Source organism: Pleurodeles waltl, chromosome 1_2 (assembly GCF_031143425.1).
Source record: "Pleurodeles waltl isolate 20211129_DDA chromosome 1_2, aPleWal1.hap1.20221129, whole genome shotgun sequence".
Classification (NCBI taxonomy): Eukaryota; Metazoa; Chordata; class Amphibia; order Caudata; family Salamandridae; genus Pleurodeles; species Pleurodeles waltl.
In genome coordinates, this window is record NC_090437.1 from 989,213,853 (window position 1) to 989,239,204 (window position 25,352).

Below are 25,352 nucleotides of genomic sequence, written 5' to 3' on the forward strand. Positions count from 1 at the left end.
GCACAAACGAAAATGTGTGGAAACTGCATCACCTGGCGCAATGGTTCCCAACATTTTGACTGCTGCGGACCCCCACTTTATCATTACTGGACCCTGGGGACCCCCACTGAATCATTATTGGAAACCGTGGACCCCCCTCCGTCCTCCACAGTGAGTCATTACTAAAAGCTGGGGCCCTAACCTATTAATATTATTCGAATTTCTAAGCAGTTGCGGACCCCCTGAGGAGACGTCTCAGACCTCCAGGGTCCCTGGACCACAGGTTGGGAGCCACTGACCTAGTGTAATGATTTATTAGCATCATAATAAAGTATTTGTTTCCAACAAACTTAAGAAATAACAAAACAATGTAAATCATTTGTGTTCCTAATTCTGATATATTATGAAATACTTACACAGTTCATTCAAATGTTGTTGTGTGCTAGAAAAAAACTCTTTCCTACTCCCAATATCCAGCAAGATTGTCACATAAATCCTCTCACTTTGAAGCCAGAGAAAGAAAAGTGAACAAGCGCCCTCGGAAAACAGTGCCTGGCGAACAAGTTACTTACCTTCAGTAACGCCTTATTTGGTGAAGACAATATCTAGTTGCAGAGTCCTTACCTTCGAATTACTCCCAGGAGTCAGTCTGGATCCGGAGATTTTTCTTGAACATTACCCCTGTAGGCTGTTTGGTGGTGTCAATTGGCTTTGCGTCTGTCCTTGCCATAGTCCACATTGGAAATTATGTAACGGGTCCTATATAAGCGCCACCCTGGTGAGCGGATGCCAGTTCCTTTTCACGACTTTCCACACCAAAAGCACAGAGCCATGAAGAACACTGACCACTGGTGTGCCAAAACTAAGGCCCTAAAAGAGAGTCCCTTCCCCTAAAAATCAGTTCACAGAGCAGGAAGGATGGGTGGGTCAGTATGGAATCTGCAACTAGATACTGTATCTACCAGATAAGGCGTTTCCAAACGTAAGTAACTTGTTCATCTGATAGTGACTTCTAGGTGCAGATTCCTTACCTTAGAATAGATACCCAAGATCCAGTGGAGGGGCTGCAAACTAAGATCATACTAAAAAGGCCTGCAGGACCAAACAGGCAAAGTGCCAGTCTTTACGGACCTTACTGTCCAGGCAGTAGTGCTTATTAAATTAATGTATGCAGAGATTTCCACGTTGCGGCATCACAGATGTTAAGGACTGGAACTCCGTGTGCTAATGCAGTGGTTGCAGCTGTAGTTCTGGTAGACTGAGCACGGAAACTCTCAGGGGGTTGCATTCTGGTCAGTGCGTAGCAGATCTTGATGCAGAGAATTACCAATTTGGAGATGGTCCGCTTCTGCACTGACCAACCTTTCTTCGCACCCACATAAAGGACACAGAGTTGATCATCCACCTGGAACTCTGTTGTACGATTAAGGTAGAAAGCCAAGGCTCTTTTTGGGTCCAGGCGGTGGAGTCTCTCCCTCTGCCTTAGAAGGACGTGGCGTTATGTAAGTAGTAGGCAAGGTGATGGAATGGTCTACATGAAATGGTGTGACCACCTTTGGCAAACAAGAAGCCCTAGTGCAAAGCACAACTTTGTCAGGGTGGATGGAAGGTAGGGCAGCATAGATGACAATGCCTCGAGCTCACTCACCCTGAGGAAAGGTATAATGGTCACAATGAAGGCTGTTTTCAAAGTGAGAAGCCTGAGGGGACACTTATGGAGAGACAAAAAAAAAAAAAAAAAGAGCGCACATCAGAAACGTCAGAACCAAATTCAAATCCTATTGGGGCATAATGAATGGGGGTGGAGGAAGCATATGTGTAAGACCTTTAAGAAACCTATGTACAATGGGAGACGTAAACAAGAATGATCAGGCAGCCTTAAAAAAGCAGGAATAGCAGACTAATAACCTTTAAAAATGCCCATAGCAGAGCCCTCCTGGGCCAGAGAAAGGATAAACAATGGAACCTCAGAATAAGGGACAGAAAGGGGGTCAACAGACTTGTCTGTGCACCATGCCACAAATTTCTTCCAAAAACAGGCATGTACTGTTTTGGTGGAGGGATGCCTGTCTGCCAAGATTACGTTACAGACTTCTGTAGGAAGGTCAAAGGCTGTTAACTGTTGCAGCCAACACTCCCAGCAAAAAGGCGGAGAGTGGGCAGTTTGGGTGCAGAACCCTCCCCTGCTGCTGTGACAGAAGATCCTCCCAAAGGGACAGTCTTATCGAAGGATTAATGGCCATGCTTAGTAGCTTGGGATACCATACTCTCCGTGCCCAGTCCGGAGCCACAAGGATTACTTGGTCCTGGTCGTTCTTGATCTTATTGAGAATTCTGGCCAGAAGTGGTATGGGTGAAAAGACGTACAAGATGCATGAGTCCGACTCGAGACAAAAAGTGATTCAGAGCGATTGCCGCCTTGGAAACTCCAACATGCAAAACTGCTGATATTGAGTGTTCTCTGTGGAGGCAGACAGATCTAACCAAGGTTCTCCCTACTGCTGAAAAAGGCCTTGCGCGACCTCCAGATGGAGATGCCACTCGTGATTGGCTAAGCATTGTTGGCTGAGTTTTTCCGCTTTAGTTGTCAGAGAACCCACCAGATGTTGAACCACTATGGACATGCCCGTGTAGTTCCAGCCACGTCCAGAGGCGCAGAGCCTCCTGACAAAGGGTCCCACCCCACCCTATATGTTGCAGTACTACATGGCAGTGGTTTTGTCCATAAACACCTGCACTACCTTTCCTTTGAGAGAGGGAAGAAATGCTTTCAATGCCAGATGGATCACATGGACCTCCACAGGCTGATGTGGAGTCTGGAGTCTGCCAGAGACCAGATGCCTCTAATCGCCACCTCTCGCAGATGGCTGCCCCATCCCAGGAGTGGCACATCTGTCACTACTGTCAGATCTGGTTGGGGAAAGGAGCGGGATCTGCCTCTGACCCAATTGTGGTTCATTAACCACTACTGCATATCTTGCGTAGTTCCCTCCGAGATCTGGACCATGTTGGAGGGATTCCCAAGATGTTGCTCCCACTGGAACTTCAGATCCCACTCCATAGCCCACATATGCCATCTGGCATGTGTCACTAGCAGGATGCAGGAGGCCTTGAGGCCCAGCAGCCTCAGTCATTCTCACCAAAATAAAGGACAGAGTGCGAAACATCGGTATCAGTCTGAATATCCTGGACTCTCCGCACGGGAGGTTAAGCCAGAAACTGCACTGTGTTCATAACAGTTATAATGAAAGGGAGCATCTGAGAGGGAGTCAGGTATGTCTTTGGCACATTTATAGTGAACCTCAGCGATTGCAGAAGGCCCGTCATAGTCTGGAGATGGGAGACAATACCCTGGGGACAAGCCTGTCCTCAATAGCCAGTCGTTGAGATAGGGGAAAACTGAAACCCCTGATCTGCGCAGAGGTGATGCGTCCACCGCCATCACATTGGTGAACACCCGAGAGGCCCTGGAAAGGCCAAAGGGGAGCACGGTGAACTGAAAGTGCTCGTGGCCTACTGTGAATCGCAAGTAATGTCTATGGGCAGGCAAGAAGGGACTATGGAAATAAGCGTCCTGCAAGTTCAACACTACCATCCAGGGCAGAGGGCAGATAGAACCTGAGCCAGAGTGAGCATTTTGAATTGCTCCTTTTAGAGGAAGAGACTAAGGAACTGAATGACTAGGCTAAGGCATAGGCCCTTGTCCTTTCTGGGAACCGGAAGTAGACGGAATAGCAACCACAACCTACTTCTGGCCCAGGAACCTTCTCTATGGCTCCCTTGGTCAAAAGAGCTGTAATGTCCTCTTAGGGAAGTGCCAAGTGATCCTCCGACAACCGATCATAGGATGGTGGCATGGATGGAGGGGTAGTCTCGAAGGGGATGGAGTAGCTTCTTCGGACTATCTGCAAAACCCACCTATCTGACGTGAAGGACTGTCAGCTGGGCAGGTGATGGCAAATCTTGCCTCCGACTGGTACCTGTGAGGGGGATTCAGACTAAGAATGTTTGGAGGAAGCTGCGGGGGCTGACTGGTCAAACCACTGGCTCCCTGACGACAAGGTAAATGGATCCCACATCCCTGGCCATGCAGAGGATGGACGGCATGGTGGCTGGTCAGAAATAGACACGGTTGGGCGCTGTAGGAGGCTGGCCTGGTGTGTGGTGGGTACATATGGTACTTATATCTTATACCAGGTCCAGTTATCCCTTATTAGTCTAGTGTAGGCAGTGTCTACAAGCCAGGCTCTCTAGAGGTAGCTGTGGATGAGCAGCCAAGGCTTATCTAGGACACATGCAAAGCTCATGCAATACCACTGAAGTCACACAGTACTCACAAACATGAAAGAAAATACTCAGTGTTACAAAAATAAAGGTACTTTATTTTTTGTGACACAAATACCAAAAATACCATAGAGACTATACTCCCTTAGGAGGTAGGTAATACACAAATAATATACACTAGTATGCAGAAATAGGCATAAAAACTGTTAGAAAACAGTGCAATTAGTAAAAATCACAAAAGTTAAAAATGGGCCTGGGGGAGCACGAACTATATACTAAAAAAGTGGAATGCGAAAGTCTGTCTCCCACCTAGGCAAGTGTAGTGTGTAGAGGGGAGCTATGACTACTTGGAAAGCCTAAAGGGAAGTACCAGAACCCACCCCAGCGACCAGGAAAGCAGGAGTAAATCACAGTAACTTTCCCAGAACACACACAGAAACGAGGAGAAGAATTATGCAAAACCCAGAAGAGACTGCAAGACACCAACAGTGGATTCCTGGACAAGAAGACCTGTGGAAGAAGGGGACCAAGTCCAAGAATCACAGAAGAGTCCAGGAAGAACAGCAGCCCCTGCTAACCTTGATGAAGGTGCAAAAGGAGAATCACCGGTGATGAAGAAAAGTCAGTAATGCACCCAAGACGAAGTCGGGTTCCTGGAGGGTGCAAGTGATGACCCACGCAGGATGGGGGATTGCAGTCAGTTTTGCGTTGTCGGAGTCCTCCAACAAGCCTTGGCACATGCAAAGCTTGCAGTTAGTAGCAAATGCTCCTGTCCAGGACCAGGTGGACTCTACCCAGGAGGGGGACTCAGAGGGGGCTCTCAGCAACTCAGAGAGCCCACGGAGGCCCAGGCAGCACGCACAGGAGTCCCACAGCCCGGGGACAAGAAAGTTGCAGAAGAGGCCCACGAGCACCACGACAAAGGCTCCCACGTCGCCGGACAGCCACTCAGGAAGCTGTGCGTCGCAGGATAGAGCTATAAGATGCACAAAGGACTTGGAGGAAAGAGCCCAACAAGCCTGGAAGCTGCAAAAGACACGGTGCACGGGGTACTGTCTTGCGTGGGGAAGCAAGGTCTTACCTCCACCAAGGTGGGACAGCTGGAAGAGAGGACCATCAGGACCACTTCAGTCCACTACCCATGATGCAGAATCCATGCAGCGCAGCAGGAGAGAGGATCCACGCAGTCGGTCGTCGTTGCAGTTGGTGTCTGCAGAAGCAGGGGAGTGACTTCTTCACCCCAAGGGAGATTCCTTCGCTCTTCTGATGCAGGCTGAAGACGGCCTCTCTCCAGAGGATGCACGACCGCGAAGCAGTTGCAGTTGCTGGCATTAGCTGTAGATACAATGTTGCAGAAAATGTGTCTTGCTTCTTTGTTGCAGCTTGTAGAGTTCCTGGAGGGTCCAGATGCAGTTTCTTCAGTGAGAAGTCGAAGTGGAGGATGCAGAGGATTCCTGACGGAGTCTTGCAATCAGAATCTGAGGAACCACCCAAAGGAGAGACTCTAAATAGCCCTGAAAGAGATGTTGGTCACCTAACCAGGTAAGCACCTATCGGGGAGGGCTACAACGTCACCTGCTGGCACTGGCCACTCAGATGCTCCCAGAGTTACCTGCCAACCTTGAATCTAAGATGGCAAAACCCAGGGGCCCTCCCTGCAGGAACTCTGAGCACCACCCCTGGTGTGGTGATGGACACAGGAGTGGTCACTCCCCTTTCCTTTGTCCAGTTTCACGCCAGTGCAGGGACTGGTGGTCCCTGAACTGGTGTAGACTGGTTTACGGAAGGAGGGCATCAAATGTGCCCTTCAAAGCATTTCCAGTGGCTTGGAGAGGCTGTCCCTCCCAAGCCTGTATAACCGATTTCCAAAGGGAGAGGGTGTAACACTCCTCTCCCAAATGAAACCCTTTGTTCTGTCTTCCTGGGCTCGAGCTTTTCAAGCAACAGGAGGGCAGAAACTTGTCTGTGAGGTGGCAGCAGCTGGGGCTGCCTGGAAAACCTCAGAAAGCTGAAATGGCAATACTGGGGGTCCTCTAAGGAGCCCCCAGGTGCATGGAATCATTCAACCAATGCTTGCAAAAGCCTTGGAATATGATTCCAACATGTTTGATACCAAACATGCCTATGTTCGGAGTTACCATTATGTAGCTGGACATAGGTAGTGTGACCTATGTCCAGTACATGTGTAAAATGGCATCCCCGCACTCACAAAGTCCAAGAAAATGGTCCTGGAGGTCATGGGGGCACCTCTGCTAATGCAAGGGTGCCCTCACACACAGGTACTTTGCACCCTGCCCTCAGGGCTGGAGGGCCTGCTATAGGGGTGACTTATAAGTTACCTGGTGCAGTGAAAATGGCAGTGAAAAGGTGCTTGCACCTTTTCACGCAGGCAGCAATGGCAGTCCTGCAGAAGCCTTTGCTTGAGCTCCCTATGGGTGGTATAATATATGCTGCAGCCCATAGGGATCCCCTGGAACCCCAATGCCCTGGGTACCTAGGTACCATATACTAGGGACATATAAGGGGGCACCAGTATGATAACTGTGGGTGAAATACTTTAACAGTAACCAACAACTAAATTTAGGGGAGAGAGCATAACTACTGGTGTCCTGGTTAGCAGGATCCCAGTAGACACAGACAAACACACTGACAAACAGGCCAAAGTGGGGGTAACCAAGGTAGAAAGAGGCTACTTTCCTACACAACCCTCCCCCCACAACGAAGGACAACAAGGCTAGCCTTGGCCAGTTGAGACTTTATTGTCTAAGTGGTAATAAGTGGAGAGTAGCTCTACAGTAGAGTGGTTACTCCCTTTATCATCCACTACGCGGTTCCTTTCCTGTGGGGAGGTCAACCACCCTGTTTGGTTACTTTTACCTGAAGTAAAGTGAAACTGTGGACCCTGTGGCTCCCTATTTTTAAGAAGTGGAAAAAGTTTTAAAGTAGGGCAGGAAGATTGTCCCTTGGAGCCTATGTAAGGACAGGATTGCTGTCCTAGGGGTTGTAATGCTAGACAGGGGTGCTGTCTTAGCAAGGCTAGAGCAGGGCAAAACGTTTGTCCCAAAGTTTCTAAAGGAGAACAGGGCTGCTGTCCTTCCTGGGATGGAGTAGGACAGGGTTGCTCTGCCAAGGGCTCTACATAAGGACAGGTTTGCTGTCCTATGGTTTTAGAGGTAGTGCAGGGGTGCTGCAGTAAAGTTTCTCTGGGAGTTAAGGAGTGTTGCTCCAAATTGTCTAAAACAGGACTGCTGTTTTGTCTTGGATTTCTCACAGAGAGGCACGTTTACCTCTGGGAGTTCAGCTGTGGTAGTTTTGACTCCCTTGATACAGGCCCCACCCTAGGGGTGGTATCGCCCCCTCAGAGGAATGATGTCCTTAGTGGTAGGGTGGGCAGGCGATACTTTGATATCATGCATGCCTGTGTTTTTAGGAGTGCCATTATTTCAGGCTCCAGAGCTCCTTCCCTTTTTTGCTCTTTAATCTCTCGAGAATAAGGAAAACAATTCTTTGGGAATACCAAGCATGGATGCATGGGTAAGAAACTCTACTTAGACCCAACCTGAGGCCTCTATGTCATTTCCTAAGGGACAATCTACTGGTAAGCTAGGTGAGACTACCACCTGCTTAGGGGCAGTAACTCCACCCCAACTAAGTTATACTACAGCTAAGGGAAGGGACTGAGTGGAGTTGTTAACATCAGTGACTTGATACTTCTGACCAAGTAGGTGTTGTGCAGGTGACACTAGGTTTTCAGTGACTATGGTGATACTGGTACCTGTGTCCCTGTAGGCCTGGGCCTCAACACCATTTATCTAAATGTGCTGCTTGTACTTATTCATATTAAGGGAACAAGCAGCTAAGGTGGCAAGGCCAGTGCCACCCGGTGAGACAAACTGTCTTGGGGGTTTCTACAGCTACCCAAGTTTCTATTATGGACCTGTTAGAAATGGGGTCTTTGGTTGACAGTCAGGTTACCCCCTGTTCATGCAAGGACCCTCACTCTAGTCAGGGTAAAATAGAATCACCCTCAGCTAACCCCTGCTTACCCCCTTGGTAGCTTGGCAGAGCAGTAGGCTTAACTTCAGAATGCTAGGTGTAAAGTATTTGTACCAACACACACAGTAACTTACTAAAAACACTACAAAATGACAACACCAGTTTAGAAAAATAGGAAATATTTATCTAAACAAAACAAGACCAAAACGACAAAAATCCGACATACACAAGTCAAGTTTTGAATTTTTAAAGATTAAACTAAAAAATAGCGCTTAGAAACACAAAATTCTTTGATGAGGTGTTAACACGGTGTCATGACGAAGTCGTTCCAAACACGCCGACACCAGCGGTGCCGGACACGGAGTCACACAGACCCCCAAGTACAGTACCTTTGGTAAAGAGTGAAAACAAGTTGATGCGCGAAGTCTGGGATCACGGCGTCTGTGTGAAACATTGAATCCGCGCACTTCGAGCGGCGTCAGTCACGACATGGTGCGGCGACTTCCACGGAGTCTCGGAATTCAGCGGGGATGCAGCGGCGTTGGGCCTGCGAAGGTCCTTGCGTTCCAGCGAAGATCATGCAGTTGGTTGCAGGCGGCGTCACCGGATTCAGCAGCGGCGTCGGTCCGAAGTCGATTTCCTTGATTTCCACCTGCTTTGCTTTCAAGGGCCAAGGGACTGGATAGGGCAATGCTTGTCAGAGCAGGAGTCTCTCCAGAGACTCTAAGTGCTGGCAGAGAGAAGTCTTTGCTGTCCCTTAGACTTCAAACAGGAGGCAAGCTCTAAATCAAGCCCTTGGAGATTTCTTCACAAGATGGAAGGCACACAAAGTCCAGTCTTTGCCCACTTACTCTGGCAGAAGCAGAAACTGCAGGAAAGCTCCAAAAAGCACAGTCACAGGCAGGGCAGCACTTCAGCTCTTCTCCAGGAAGAGGTTCCTCTTGTTTCCAGAAGTGTTCTAAAGTCTGTGGTTTTGGGTATCCTTCTTATACCCAATTTCTCCTTTGAAGTAGGCCTACTTCCAAAGAAAGTCTCTTTTGAATGTGAAATCCTGCCTTGGCCAGGCCAGGCCCCAGACACTCACCAGGGGGTTGGAGACTGCATTGTATGAGGACAGACACAGCCCTTTCAGGTGTACGTGACCACTCCTCACCTTCCTCCTAGCACAGATGGCTCATCAGGAACTGCAGACTACACCCCAGCTCCTTTTGTGTCACTGTCTAGTGTGAGGTGCAACCAGCCCAACTGTCAAACTGACCCAGACAGGGAATCCACAAACAGGCAGAGTCACAGAAATGGTAAAAGCAAGAAAAAGCTCACTTTCTAAAAGTGGCATTTTCAAACGCACAATCTCAAAATCAACTTTACTAAAAGATGTATTTTTAAATTGTGACCTCAGAGACCCCAAACTCCACATGTCCATCCGCTCCCAAAGGGAATCTACACTTTAATCAGATTTAAAGGTAGCCCCCATGTTAACCTATGAGAGGGACAGGTCTTGAAACAGTGAAAAACGAATTTAGCAATATTTCACTGTCAGGACACATAAAACACATTACTATATGTCCTACCTTAACCATACACTGCACCCTGCCCTTGAGGCTACCTAGGGCCTACCTTAGGGGTGCCTTACATGTGCCTTACATGTAAGAAAAGGGACGGGTTGGGCCTGGCAAGTGGCAAGTCGAATTTACAGTTACAACAGTTACAACTGCACACACAGACACTGCAATGGCAGGTCTGAGACATGATTACAGAGCTACTTATGTGGGTGGCACAACAGTGCTGCAGGCCCACTAGTAGCATTTGATTTACAGGCCTTGGCACCTCTAGTGCACTTTACTAGGGACATACTAGTAAATCAAATATGCCAATCATGGATAAACCAATTACATACAATTTTACACAGAGAGCATATGGTTAGCAGTGGTAAAGTGCTCAGATTTCAAAAGCCAACAGCAACAGGTCAGAAAGAATAGGAGGCAGGAGGGGGATGACCCTGCATAAGCAAAAAAAGTCCAACAGGACCCAAATGTGAACCTTTGTTTTAGCTACTGCCAGAAGTCCCACACTCATAAAATACAAGTTCAATCAATCAGGATTTATTAAGCGTGGCAAATCACATTCATTTGAACAGCCATATCTTAAGTCCTTTTCTGAATTCCCAGAGCGATGCACTGTTCCTGAGGTGCAGGAGAGGGTCATTCCAGGCAGGCACACCAGGTGAGAGATGGAATGTCCTTCGCCATTGGATCAGCAGATCTGGGGGAGTGTCTGGGAGGAAAAGGGAGGCGTATCACAGATGTCTGGCAGTTGGTGGAAGGTTGTTTTTTGTTTATGTATGCTTGTACTTATTGTGCATGGCTTTGCATGCGTAGGTTAGCACTCTGACTGGCATCTCTTCTGGATCAGGAGCCAGTGTAGCTTCTTGAGGTGATGTGAGTTCATCTGGGGAGGTCAAGGATGAGTCTTGCTGTGGAGTTTTGTATTGTCTGTAGTCTCTTCAAGAGGTGTGCAGTGATTCCTATGTAAAGGCTGTTACCGTAGTCCAGCTTGCTGGTGACAAGGGCTTGGATGACAGTCCTTCTGTTGTCAATTGGGAGCCACCTGAAGCTCTAACAAAGCATGAGTAGGGTGTGGAAGCAGGACGACGAGACTGTGTTTACCTGTTGCTGCACAGATAACTTGCTGTCCGAGATGATGCTGAAGTTCCAGGTATAGTCTGTCAGTGCGGGAGAAGGGCCGAGTTCAGCAGGCCACCAAGTGTTGTTCCATGGCCTGGTGGTGTTCCCAAAGATGAGGACTTCCGTCCTGTTCGTGTTGCGCTTGAGACAGTTGTCCTTGAACCAGTTCACCATACATCAGTGGAAGTTGGTTGTGGTGTTGGAGGGGTCTCCTTACAGCGAGAGAATGAGCTGGGTGTCATTGGCATAGGAAAAAATGTTGAGCCCATGCGATCTGATGGTGTTGGCCGGGGGGGACGGGGGCATGTAAGTGTTGAAGAGGATGGATCTGAGGAACGATCCTTGTGGGACACAGCAGATAATCTACTTGGGTTCCAAGGTGAATGGGGGGGAGATTGATTTTCTGGGTACTTCCGGTGAGGTATGAGAAGAACCATTTGAGGATATCTCCCTGGATTCCAATTTGGTGGAGTCTGTTAATCAACATATGGCTGGAGATGGTATCGAAGGCGGTTGACAGGTCCAGGTGGTATGAGGACTGCTGTTTCACCACGGTATGGTGGGGCCATAGTGTCATCAGAGGCTGCGTTCAGGGCTGTCTCAGTGCTGTGGCTGGCTCGGAATCTAGACTGAGAGGGGTTCAGGAGGCTGCAGTGTTCAAAGTGTTTGGTGAGTAGGTCTTTGACTGAATTTTTGAAAACCTTCATCGGAAAGGAGAGCAGGGATATAGGCTGGTAGTTCTTTGGATCTGCTTGATCAGCAGATGGTTTCTTCAGGAGGGGCTTCACTTTAGCTTGTTTCCAGTCTTCAGGGAAGGAGGCAGTGGTGGTGGAGGCATTCAGGACTTTCTTGAGCTTGAGCCACTCGTCTTGCTACTGAGGTTGAAGATGTGGTGGGGCCATAGGTCTGTGGGTTCTTGTGAGTGTCCAGAGTTCATGATGGAGATTGTGGATTGAGTTGTGAAAGGGCTCCAACAGGTAAGCAGGTATTCAGGGCTTGTGTTCGTGGGTGTGAGGAGGCTGATGCTGTAAGCGGTGTGGGTGGTTGGGGGTTTGAGTTTGAAGTTCTTATAAATGGCTGAGATTTTGTTGTGGAGGAAGTCTGCCAGGGTGTCACACAGTTCTTGGGAGGGGGTGATGTTGTTCAGGGGGGGCCTCCTTGCTGTGGTTTGTGCTGGCTTTTATGCGATCGGCTAGAGCGTTCTTCTTTGTTTTTCTCTCAGGAGGTGGTGGTACTGGTTGAGTGCTGTTGTGAAGGAGGTAAGGTCTTCTGTCTTTTCACAAGTAAGCAACTTAATTTCTAGTTGCAAACAGTTGTATTTGGAGGATTTCAGCTTAGTGGTAAACCACCTGGCTCTCATTGCGAAAACTTTGGGATTGGCTGGCTTGGCGGTGGTGCATTCCATGATCCACTGGGAGAAGTTCTTCGCAGCCTGTTCTGGGTCAAGTGATGTGTATGGGAGTTGGGCGTTGAGAGCGTTGTTCCACTGGTCTTCTGATATATTTTTCCAGTTTCTGCATGTGGAGCTGATGGCATGGTGCCACTGTTGGTAGATCCTGAGGTGGTGAAGTGGACGCTATAGTGGTCGGTCCAGGCCAGCTGCAAGACATGGCTGTACTTGACTCAGTTGCTGGAAGTAAAAGTGGGGTCCTTTGATGTGGGTGGGGTCAGTGACAAATTGTTGGAGGTTGATGTTTCTCATGCTTTCTAGGAGGTCAGTTGTGTTGGTGTCACTAGGGTCATCGAGGTGGAAGTTGAAGTCTCCTAGGAAGATGTAGGGCTCGGATTCAATGGCAATTGGGGCGATGAGGTCAGGGTTGGCCTTGCAGAAGCTGGTACGTGGTACCGGTAGTCTGTATGCGAGGGTGACTCTAATGGTGCTTTTTCTGTCTGTGTTAAGTTGGAAATTGAGATGCTCCATTATCGGGGTCGTCTTAGGAGGTTGTGCAGCAGATGGTGTTCTTATAGTTGATGGCAATTCCACCTCTGTGTTTGTTGATTCGGTCCCGGTGTGTTATCTTGTAGACTTCAGATATGGCGATGGCGGTGTCTAGCACGGAGGCAGGTTCAGCCAGGTCTGTGAGGAGGATCGCATCCAGGGTGAGGGATGCGATTGTGTCCCAGATCTCTGTGGCTTATTGGCAAGAGAATGAGTGTTGAGTAGAATGCACTAGAGTTATGCAGTGGAGGTCTCAGCAAGCATAGTTGCACCGTTGTGTTTTGTGGTGTCTCCGGTGTTGTTGGTTGCTTCGGTGTTGCGGGTGAGGTGGCAGTGCAGGAGGGAGAACGGTCCTCTATTGGTGTGTAGAGTTGTGTGCCAGCAGTTGATTTTGTCAATGGACTTGGGGTCCAGATCTCGGAGGTCTGTGGCAGTGTAGGTGCGTAGGCTGGAAGAACCAGGGCTCCCAGTGCAGGGTCTGGTCGAGGCACAGATGGGCACAGACAGGCTTTGCCTTTGGTGGTGCACCCACTGCGCCCTCCATCAAGTAGGTCCTGAGAGGAGGGGTGCTGGGAGCAGGGATAGGTGGGAAAACAGGCAGTAGGCAGGAGCGGCAGATGAGGGGGAAAGAAAATAGAGAGAAGCAGTGAAAAATTAGAAAAAAGCAGGAGAAAACACTCCGAAAATGAAGGAAAGTAAGGAGATACATTTAAAAAATGAGGGAAAAGCAGGAGAAAGCACTCAGAAAATGGGAGGAGCATTAAAAACTAGGGAAATGTTTCCAGCCAGGAGGAAAGCCAGGGTATTGAACAGTCCCTTCTCATGTGCCCACTCGAACAGTTCTCAGGGTAGCTTCTCTCCTACTGTGTTCAGAGCCATCCTGGCTAGTCTGGGCCTTGGGGACAAAGGCTTTCCCTTCTTCCAGTCTCTCTTTACAAAGACTATGAATGGGCAAACTTCACCTCTATCCTATTCAAGTTAATCAAGTTCCTGGGTTCACCTGAACTGTCCTTCCTGGGCTGATAATGATCAAATGCCCCACAGCCAATTCCATCCTGTCACTTGGCCTAAGCCACTGTTCTGCTCTGGGAACACGTTTTACACCTCACTTGCAGGGCAGCTGCTGATAAGGTAATGCAAATTAGTCTCCAGGAACTTCAGGGATGTTTTGGGGTCTAGTCACTGGATGAACATGCTTAAATTGTGCACATTCCACTTTCAAATATCAAGTACCATACCTTGGAGGCAATAAGGTGTACTTAAGAGTCACTTATTTAATGTAAAAAAAAAAAAAGGGTTATCATGACAGATTCTACAGAGCTTTTTAGGCTGTTGTAGTCAGGCTACACATAGCAGGCCCAAAGTCGTGTTTTACAGGTCAACCATGTGGATGATACCACAGGTGCTGCAGTCTACAGGCGGCATTTAATTTCTAGACCCTTGGTACACTTTCTACTGTATATAATAAGGACTTAAGGGCCAGTTTAATATAAGGTATAAGCCAAGTTAGCCATATTTAAAAGGAGAGGAACAGGCACTCTACTCCTCGTTGACAGGGGTAAACTGCATAGAGCTAAAAAAGACTAGCAAAAAATGGTCTAGAAAAAGGTGAAAAATCTGGTGCGACGATGCAGAAAAGGTGGATTTGTTTCTGTAGGGACGAAAACATGCTCTGCATGGTAAGGGACCAGTACCCCTACCTTAGGTGCCCAACTGCACTTATATCTTAATCCCTAATGCTGCTTTTTGTTGTCATAGACAAACACAGATCATGCATGTGAGCTGTGAAAGGGGCCTGTCTTATGGATTGTGGTCTTGTTGGACTCGGAGTGGAGCCCAGAGTGTTACCCTCATGGAGGCGGAAGACTACTGCCTTCACCAGGAGTCAAGGAACATGGGCACAGTGGTGGCAGGATACCATCTACTGATCAACAGGAGTTCCTTCTAAATCTGGGTCACTGGAGTGAGGCTTACAAGCAAACTTACTTTTTAATGTTTTGTTGCTGTGTGCCTATCTTCTGCTTGGCCTACATCAGGTTGTTGTGAAGTGATGCACAACGCACACATGGTGAATCTGCGCTGAGTGTATATGCGTGCCTTGGAAGATACATACAAGAACAGTGCAGTACTGAGCATCACATGCATGGTGTATCCATGTGCTGGAGTTGTGTGCCTGTGAGTGATACAGTATCTGAAAGATTTAGTGCTGTACAGTGTGTGCAGGATAAGTAGAATTACTGGGTGTGTGTATCTGTGAGTGGTACAATAGACGAAGGGTGCAGTGTGTGCAAGATATGTGCATGTGCTGGGAGTATGTGTGCATATGAGTTGTACAATACATAAAGGATACAGTGCTGGGCAGTGTGTGCATGTTGAATGCAAGTGCTGGATATATGTGTGTGTGCGCGCACAGGACTGTACATGGAGGATATAGTACTACACAGTGCATGTATTCTGTATACATGCACTCTGTGCATGTGTGCCTGAGAATAGTACAATCCATGGAGTGCTCTGGGTTCTATTTTGAAAGACCCAGGCCTCCTTGGTGAAACATGGAGAGGAGGTAGAAAGCTTCCCCGGACAGAGTTGTAGATTGCTGCATTCCTGTAAGTTGGATGGGACGCACATTTGGAAGAGGAGAACCAGGCCTCCACTGTACACTTCAAATGGTGGTCTTTGATTAAGAGGTCACTAAGAGGTACCTGGGCACATCTCAGGAAGGAGATGGGGCTGATAAGAGAATGATAAAGAGGAGGGCTGGGAGCCCTGGGCTAACCTTCTGATCCCCATTTCACTGTGGCTGACATCCATGTGTGAAGTCTAGTCACTCCCATATCCTGTGTTGAGGGACTATTAGCTTTGGAGGCATCCCTATGACAGACTGCTTTTCATGAGGAAGAGGAAGTAGAGGAGCATGCACTTCAAAAGTAGTAGAACTCCAACGTAAAATGTCAGACTTGAAACCTAAATCACATTTGGTGTCTGGAAATGGACTAAGAAAATGGGAATCTGAGACACCAAGAATTATCATCTGCCAAGCAGCCAGACAAGCTGTGTGAGGTGGAGAATCTCTACCAGATTTCTACCTGTAACCAGGACTGAGAACCAAGGCCTGCTTGTCTCTGTGCTTGGTGAGGGGACACCAACCAGGCAATCCAAGACCACGTGCCCTGGAACCTAGAGCACCAGCCTGCCTGCTTGCTAAGACCAGTGTGCCCTGTGAGGAAGAGGACAGCAGTGGAGGGAGCATGGTCCATTCGGGAGACCTGTTGAGTGGACTCCCTGTACGAGGTGTGAGCCAGCCACTTTATCGATCAGGTTGTTGCCCATCTGCAGGACTGAGTTGGCAACCCTTGTATGCCAGGAGAGGGCAGCTATGAAGATAGTCATTGGAAAGACTGCCCTTCAGTAAGAACCAAAGTCTTGCAGGGAAGCGGTGCATAGACCCCATATGCCAGGAGGGGCCGCCAAGGTAACAGACAACTCTGAATCCTTAATTGGATTACTTTTCTATGTTGACAAGGATGGAGCCCATGTAGAGTGAGCTGTGTTGGCCCTCTGTATCGGAGTTTGTCACCAGAATCACCAAAGACTGTGACTTGTTCTACCCAGTTACATAATTTAACATGGTTTGTGAGCACTGTAAAGCAAGCATGGGACCAAGAACAGGACTGTCGTAGCCCCACCAATCGTGATCAAGTGGACACTTACCCTTCAGGAGAAGCTGCAGGAAACCTCCAACTGCAATAAAGCAAGACCGTGAGGGAAAGAGTCTTTGTCTGCTGCGTACAGCTGCTGAGTCTACATGTTGCCAACTCGCCTGGCTTTCGCTGGAGCAACTCCAGGACTCATAACACTTCTCTCCTGTCGTTGTGGGTAACACATGTTTTGCGCTTTACGGCCCTGGAGGAACTTGCTGCTAAATCGAGCGTGTGTGCACTAGAACACGATTGACTTTAAATCAGAGTTGTAGAAGATTCTCAAGACTCTGCCTACTAGTGGGGTATACATGTTGGATCTTAATAATAGTGAATTGCTAATGCGAGCATGGAGTGGGACAGGGCATCACCAAAAAGACACTACAGCCCTGACCTCAGAGGAGGACTATATAATGGTGTATGAATGTCTTATTCTTCTTTTGCAGGGCATGCAGTAGAAATAAAATAATTATCTTTTGTTATGAAAGTGAGTATTTGGCTGAACAATAATTTGTTCCTGCGCTTTTTGAGTTGTGAGCCAGTGTTCACTAATCTGCATCCTCTCCTTCCGCTCAAGAAAGCATTGGACTGCTTGGAACATGCAACCCTGAGAGTCGAGTACGAAAGGGGTACTTGGCCCAGTTACTCAGGATCCATAGTAGTTCAGGCCCCGGGACATCATAAGTAAATGGCTGGGGCCAGTAACCTATGTGTGCCCAGTGATCCCCTGAAAGGGGCTCTGGCAGCTAAAGATACTTCTAGCCGCACATTAATCACCTTAAGAATAGCCCCATTTGTTAGAACGGATTCAGAGATTTCTTAAGCAGTCCTCCTGTGCACCAGTAGGTGGTTTTGTTTGATGCAGCAGTGACTCCACACCTGCCCAGAAGTGACAGCACTGCTGCATATAAGTGCCATTCCTGCATGCTGACCAGTCAGTTCCTTTCTTTCTTCACCTTCAGATGCAGATTTGGAGCTCCGCTCTCAACTTCGTCTTTCTTAGCAACAACTACATTTCTTTGACAGCGTGCTAAGGAACGATGTCATGAGTTAAAAACTCTATGTCACTAAACATAAGTGGTTGAGGTTGAAATACAGAAGCTTGCTGATAGTTGTGCAAGACACATGCTTGGTCAAGAACGTCACTCTTTTGAAAGGTCCAGTTTCCAGTGGCAGTCTTAACATAAAGTATAAACATAGGTGTAGGAAGTCCATGAGGGACACTACTCCATCCTGGCACTCAAAGTCTAGCGAGAAGGAATAAGGGCCTCAAGCAAAAGATCGCATTCTTCCAGTGTCACCCGAATTCAGCCCGGTTCCACCATTATTCCTGGTGTGCGACAAACTTTCCAGGCCATCTTGGACTGCACAGCAGATGGTGGCTTTCTAAAAGGCCTAGTAGATCTAGCATAATTTCTGCTACCTCTGATAGGCCCCCAAGCCCCAAAAAACGGCAGAAAACCTCCAGTGAAACTTCCACCACCACATTCAACCATGACACTGTCCCTCTTAGGTCCTACTCCTGGGTCCACTGCAAATCTGGTCCAGATTCTACAATGTTGCCAACGTCTAAATTGGTTCCTTCCACTGAATACAAACCTTGTTAGCTTTAGACCTGTTCTCGCACCTTCAACTCACTTCTGGCCCATGCCATGCAGTGAGATCACAAAGACGGAACCTGTTATGCAACCAGACTAATCCAGGACCTCTACCATACCGCAAGGACTATCAGAGATTTATGATGATGACCAGTAAGGGTTCAACCTACTTTCACCTAGTTTTACTGATGATGCCAGGTACTTTGAAATCCAAAATGCAATTGGACTAGAGACATCTCATGAAACAGAGCTAGGCTTGCAACCTAGACCACCAACTGAATAAAGCACCTTGTGTACAGTGGTGGTTCACAGGGCAGCTGAAGCTTTAGATTTGCAACTGCTCACTATCAAGACAATGAAAACTATATTGACCAAGATTCTACAACCAAGGATGGTTTCATCTGAGCCACTACTGCCCTTCAGTAAAGCCCTTTCTAATACCTTGATGGCAACTTGACGTAAACCATGATCATGCCCTCGTTAGTGGGTTTATGGCTAGGTGGCACAAACCGATTTCCAGCTACCGGTACTTCCTAGCCAAACATCCTACACACTGAAAAGCTTGACAGGCATCACCTAGAAAGATTAATCCAAATTTATTTTCCGACCAGTCCTTCTGAGAATTTAAAAGAACTGATGCCTTAGCAAAGAGAATGTTTTCTTCTGCTGGTTTAGCCCTGAAATCCATAAATGCAGTTTGTCTCCTGGGAGGGTAGACCCCCGAATTAGGGGATATGGCCAGCAAGGTCTTGTTGGCTAGCAGACCACCCTCCTCTCCAAAGCCCCCGCCCCACGAAATCAGAGCATCTTTTGATAAATTGATAAATGATGACCACAATACTGTGAAGTATGCCATTTGATAGTGTCTGACTAGAAAGGTTGGAAAATACCAACTTTGCACAAGAATGCTTTAAAGACAGTTGTGCCACAGCTCATTGCTTTGTACAATTATCATCAGCCAAGCAATTCCCAATCCAATATCAGACGTTTAGGGGCTGCTCCAGGGGGGTTAGCTTACAGACAACAGCGGCTTCCCCAGCTTGTATTACAGCAACCACAGGCCACTGCTTTAATGGCAGAAGATGTGGAAACAGGTAAAACCATTTACGGGGGCAGCAAGTCTCCAATTCTTCCTCCTCTGGTGCAGTGGCTGGCAAGCCACTTTAGTTTGCACTCCACAATCCTGATGTAGAAGTGTTTGTCTATTGTACAAAGGTGTCACTGAGTGGGTGTAGGGCTCTGAGAGGGAAGAAGGGTGCTACTCACACTACTTCCTCTTTCCAGAAAAGGACAGAGGCCTCACACATCTTGGACCACTGTCAGCTAAAGGCCTTTCTGACAAAGGATGTGTTCAAAATGCTCACTCTAGCAAGGATCTCCTTGGATCTGGACCCAGGAGACTGGATAGTGTCTTTGGATTCCGAACTGTATATATGCTAAAGAGGTCAATTCACGCAACTGGGATTAGGGAATGAAGGGTCAGACGTACAAAGCTTTTTAGAGGTCACAAATGGTCTGATTTGGAGAATCTGGCCGTTTGCAAGCACTAAAAGGCATTTCTGTATTTACCAAGGCCAAACTGCGATTCAATAACCTGTTACCGAATCGGAATTTGGCTTTGCGATTTGGTATTAGCAAGGGCCGCGTTTGGGTGCCCCTTTCTAATACCGAATCCCAGTGGTATGCATGTGTTTTGCAACCGAAATGCAGTTGCAAAACGTTTGCAGTTTACCACCAGTTTCAAATAGGTGGTAACCAATTTGCAAATTGGAAGAGGTCTCCAAGGGACTTCATACCCTCTGTGAATGTTTGTAATAGCATTTTGTAACAGCATGCAGTGGGACCACAGCCTTCTCTTTAAAAATGAAAAAAAAAATAGCATTTTCTTTTTTAAACGCATCCCATTTTCCATTAAGGAAAACGGGCCGCATTTAAAAAAAAAAAAAGACTGCTTAATTGAAAGGCAACCACAGACACGTTGGTCTGCTGACACCACCAGGCCACACCATCCCTTTGATTTTTGCGATTCCCAATGGGTTGCAAAGCAAGACCTACCTCGTTGTTATTCATGAGGTATTTTTATTTGCGACCCACTGGTAATCACAAAAGAAACTCAAAAGAGTTTCATACATTTGAAATTGCGATTTTCTAATTGTGATTCACTTGAAATCGCAATTAGACACACTCAATTTCAAACTTTCGTACATGTGGCCTGAAGTATTGAATCTGTAGTTAGATAGAGCATCCACCAGAAAGAGTGTTACTAACGATAAGTAATGTATTCTTCTCAGCTTTTACTGTAAGATACTACCAGGCATCGAAGTTAGGTTTTATAGTCTAATGAGCGAGAACTGAATTAGGAAAAAAAGTGGTGCTGTATAGACAAAACCGCAGCTTGAATGAATAAGTAGAACGTGCTTATATTAAAGGAGAAATACTGGCTTTTGGGCCTATATTCATCATATGTCACTTGAGCAGCCCTGGTGACTTGAGACAGTCTTGCAGTCAAGTATAACAAACTCTTTCCTGCCACATTTTATGCCACTAATAAGCAATTCTGCATTCAACCCAGCCACAGCTGAAGACTCCTTCAAATTAGGGCCAGAACTGGTTACATGAGATTAAGAACCCTGATTGAAGTCAGATGTCAAACCGTGCAAATCGCTTATGAATGAGTTCAACCTGCCAGACACAGAGTTACTGCCCAAGTGCATCACTGGGCTCGCCACACAATGATTAAACCCCAACCCAATATACATTCCATTATAGAAAATAACAGGGTAAAATTGTTTCCATTAAGGCAAGACATCTTTTAACATTCTACTAATGAAAGCTACCGCTCAATTTCTTAAAGTCTGTGAGCGCAGAAATTTAGTACTAATAATTATTTAGCATTTGCTTTGATCATATAAGAGGTATTAACATGGAAATAACTAATAACCTAAAATATGGTTTTCTGATTGGCCACCATCAAGTATGAAAACGTGAAATTATGCTTTGAAAATAATGTACTAATGCTGTATTAAGCAGACTGTCTCTTTAAATGATTAATTAAATGGACAAAATATGAGTATTTCTTGTTTTCTGCTGGTCCTCAAGCAGATGAGGTTTCAGTGAGAAGCTGCTTATCTAACAAATGTATCCATGAAAGAAACATTTAGATGTCCTCATGGCCGTTGTATAACAAACTTCTTTTGTTTAAGTCACAAGTTTGTTCTGTGCATGTACTAATGAAATGTATTCCTCTCGAGGAAATGGGGTGATACGAGGCAGCAGCATATCTTGGAAAGGGACAAACAAAAGGGTCTACTGACAGCAGTTGGAAGGAAGTCTAAGAAGCTACAATTAGTATTGTTTGGAGTTACGTAAATGGAGAGGCATCGAATCAACTATTTTTTATTTTCTAATACATTTCCGATACCTAATGTTTTTGTGATTGGATGTTCTTTCTTCGCCTGATGCTTTTGACCAATAGAAATTATGAATATATTTATTTTAATGAACAGCTCACTAGGAGCTGGACCACTCTTTGTTCTTGAACCTTTCACTGATCGTACTTTTAGGTTCATGGTGATTTGTCACTTTGACAACCCATGCTTTACCAATCACATCTTGGTATTTTATTATTTTCTGAGTTTATTATGCCTCTTCAAATACTGAACTAATGCTCCGATGGCTTAGTGATCTTATAGTCCAAATTCTAGAACGTCACCCTTACCCTGCTCTATCCTGAAGCTTACACTGCTGTCCCCCCGGTGAAGCTCAGCCATACTGCTGACATTCCTTAGGGAAAGGTAATTATGTTTAATCTGTGCATTGTTATTTGTCTTTTGTTTTTCAGGTACTAGCTGCTACTGTTCTAATACTGCTGATTGTTTTGATAGTGCCAGAGTGCCATAGTTAGATGTTTTCCAAATTAGTGTTACTTAAACTTTTGCATGAAGACCAACATGCTAATGCTAATCTGAAGTTAGTGAGGTGTTTCTTTATGCCTATGAACTGGTGATAATTTGCTTGCTGGACAAATGCATTATATATCTCTTACTCAAATATTGCTGCTATTAATGAGTGTTTTCACTGTTGAGATTATCTTTCTTGTTGCCTTGTTCAAGTTAAGATACTTTAGGCGATATGGACAGCCTGTGATGTTTCTTTATTTTTATCATTTGATGTTGAGACTAGTATTCGTGACCTTAGTGTTATGAATATAGGCCAAATTGGCCTAACTGGTCATGGTGTGTTCTTTACGGACTCTCTATTATAATTGAATTGTTTATTCTTGATGTCACAACACTCTACAATATAAATTTAAACGAGTCAAAAGGTTCATCAACCTTAAGCTAGGCCCAATGCTTACTATTTAACACAAAACAGATAAGCCAAGGCCGTGCTAACAAGTCTCTCGCTCAACCAATCACCAACCCCTCAACGACACTTTATGGCCTATTCTCTTTCCTTAAGTCTCATAAAGCATGCCGCGAAAAAAGACACAAGTGACAGTGACTGCACTTAACAAAAAGTAAAGCAGTACAACTTTCCAACAGGGTTTGAGCAAAACGTTCTCTTTGTACTTACTTTGCATTGTGTGTTGAGCAAAAATAGCCTGCCATCTTGTTCCAATAACCTGCATGCATATGCTATATTGACTGCGGTCTCTTGTTTGTCACCAGTCAGCATCCATATTTTTATACCTGCTTTCTGCAGTGCCTCTATTGTGTGAGGCACTCCCTCCTGAAGACGATCTTCTATTCCAGTGGCACCTGCAATATGAGAGTGAAAAATCAACAGGGATCTCCATTGGTGTTTTCCAGCTAAAATATTGTCCTATTTGTGTATTCTTTACAATAATGTGTTATTTCTTCAATACAACACATTTCAAACCAATTAAATGTCAAGCTTATTTGCTCACAGGGCTGTACATCAGATTATCAGTGACATAAATAGTATAGCATAAACATCACTTATAGCAATATCACCACATTTTGTGTAGGTTTTCTAATAATGCCAATGGGAAAACAAAATGTAAACCAATATTTTTGTCAGACTATATTTATATTCTTGTGCCACACCACTCATAAAATGTGTCCCCCGCTAACAATGGACTCAGCAGACATTTTTACATCCACATCAAGTTTGTCTGACCCTGTACTATGGTGGGGGAGGAAACATGCAGCTAAGCCAATCCATTTTAGATTTTCTGAATTTTCACATAAGCTAAATTAAAGTCGAAGGAAACCTGCAATGGTGTCATAATTACTGTGTCTTCTGTGCCCTATACATTCCCCCTGCTTGAGCTACGTTTGCTAAACAACTACTTAAAATTATGGACATGCATGATTCATATGACATGTTTTAGTTTATGTTAGTATGTTCTGATATTCCAGTTTATGTGAATATATCTGCAATGTTTCATCTAAATGCGGACTCATTTTTACGTTAGCATGTTATGAATTTCTACCAGTTTCTAAAAGGTTGATAACTAAATTTCTTACCTTTGTCGATCAGGGGTGTGGAATTTAACAAAATATCTACTTGTCCCTGGGGGACAGGCTGCGTCCTAAATCTATTTGTCCTGTAAAAAAAAATCCACTTGTCCCTTTTGTGCCAATTAGTGCAGCGACAAATTATGGCAGTCATTTAATTATATAACAGCTCTGATAAGGGCTCATACAATAGTACAGTTTAAATGATACTATTTTTTTTTACCACCCTTCCACAGATCACTTACTGGGGCCAGAAGTAGCAGTGAGCAGTAGTTCCAGTGATGGAATGCCCATATGAATCTGAGCAAACCTACTAACTTGCATGTTTTAGGGATTTTTACCAGTTTTTCTTGGGTCTTTTTGCCATACTGAGAAAGGATGGAAATTTACTCCTGACTAGGGCAGAAATAAAACTTCTTCCAGGGTTGGGAACACAAATGGTTGGAGGAAAGTTAACTTGTAAACGTTCAACAGATATTCGCTTGAGCAAATCTACGCACGCATAGTTGCTAGTGCTAAAATGTAGTTCACACATTTTCTAGGAGTACGATTTCCTGGCCTTCTTCTGTAAATTATTGTGCATTCACAAAAAAGTCATAAATCAGGACTAATGCAAGGACATATACCATGGGTGCACTTTTGTAACTTGGACCCTAATTAGGTCTGGTGTAAACAAACACTTTGATTTTATTAAAATTCTCTCTCTCTATCGCTGGCTTCATTGTGAGTGACCGCATTCTGCTTTTTCACAAGGAGCATTTCTGCACACAGAGTAGTTTTGTTCAATGCCAGGGCCTGAGCAATGTGTGCTTTTTGAGACCAAAAAATATTTTTTCTTTTTGCCAATGTTTATTATAAAGGTGCAGGCCCAGCTGCTCCCACAACAATAAGGTTATACAAAAACTATGTCAAAACAAGACCCACATTGGCAAAACCGAAAGGCTGACCACCAATGTCAGACCTAATGGCTTTGTCAATGTTTGTTTACTTTTATGTTTCCCATAATCTTGTTAAATATAATTACACTGATTTTCCATTATGATTTTTTTAGTATGCATCTACACATTTTACTAAAGGATGCTTCAAAGAAATGGCACCTAACATTTCACAGTAGATTAGCAAAGCCCTTTTTCCTAGTCAAATTTTTAGTGAACATTTTATTTTGAAAGTTAAGAATCAGACTTGCTTTCAAGCTTCTTAAAATATTTGCATCTGATCAGAGGGCATTCTGGGAACATTATAGGTTGTTGTACACATTTTTATAATTTAACTTCTCATCAGTGCAGTCTGAGCTTACAACATTTCTTTAAAGCACTCACTCTAATAATAAAGGTTTTGCAAAAATAAACCATAAATACAAGTTCCAACAGCATTAAGATATGGACACAAATATTACTCTAGCTGCAAACAATACCCTTCCCTGATCCGTTATGTGGTATTGTAAAGTGGCAGCCAAATGGTTTGTGCTGCAGGGGGTTGGACTTATTTATCCTAAGGACAAAATAAACAACATGAAAACTTGTAGTCCTCGACCCCAAACAATATGGCCTGGACATCGGGCTATAGGAATTCCACAGGAGTAGAATGAGAATATGTATTGAGTCAGGGTTTAAATCCAGAGTCAGTTTGAGTCGGGACCTGCACAGGAGTAATACTGGATTCAGCTGTACAATGACCTTTATTCACCCTTT

General features: G+C 45.6%; 1 protein-coding gene across 5 annotated transcripts in view; it reads right to left on the bottom strand.

Annotated features, from left to right (window-relative positions):
- The window catches only part of ATP10D (ATPase phospholipid transporting 10D (putative)), a 614,572-nt gene that overhangs the window by 115,928 nt on the left and 473,292 nt on the right, over window positions 1-25,352 (bottom strand). For all 5 annotated transcript variants that reach the window (XM_069201689.1, XM_069201684.1, XM_069201678.1 and 2 more), the window contains exon 15: window positions 22,754-22,938. In XM_069201689.1, the coding sequence (XP_069057790.1) occupies window positions 22,754-22,938 (185 nt within the window). The remainder of the gene's footprint in view (window positions 1-22,753; window positions 22,939-25,352) is intronic.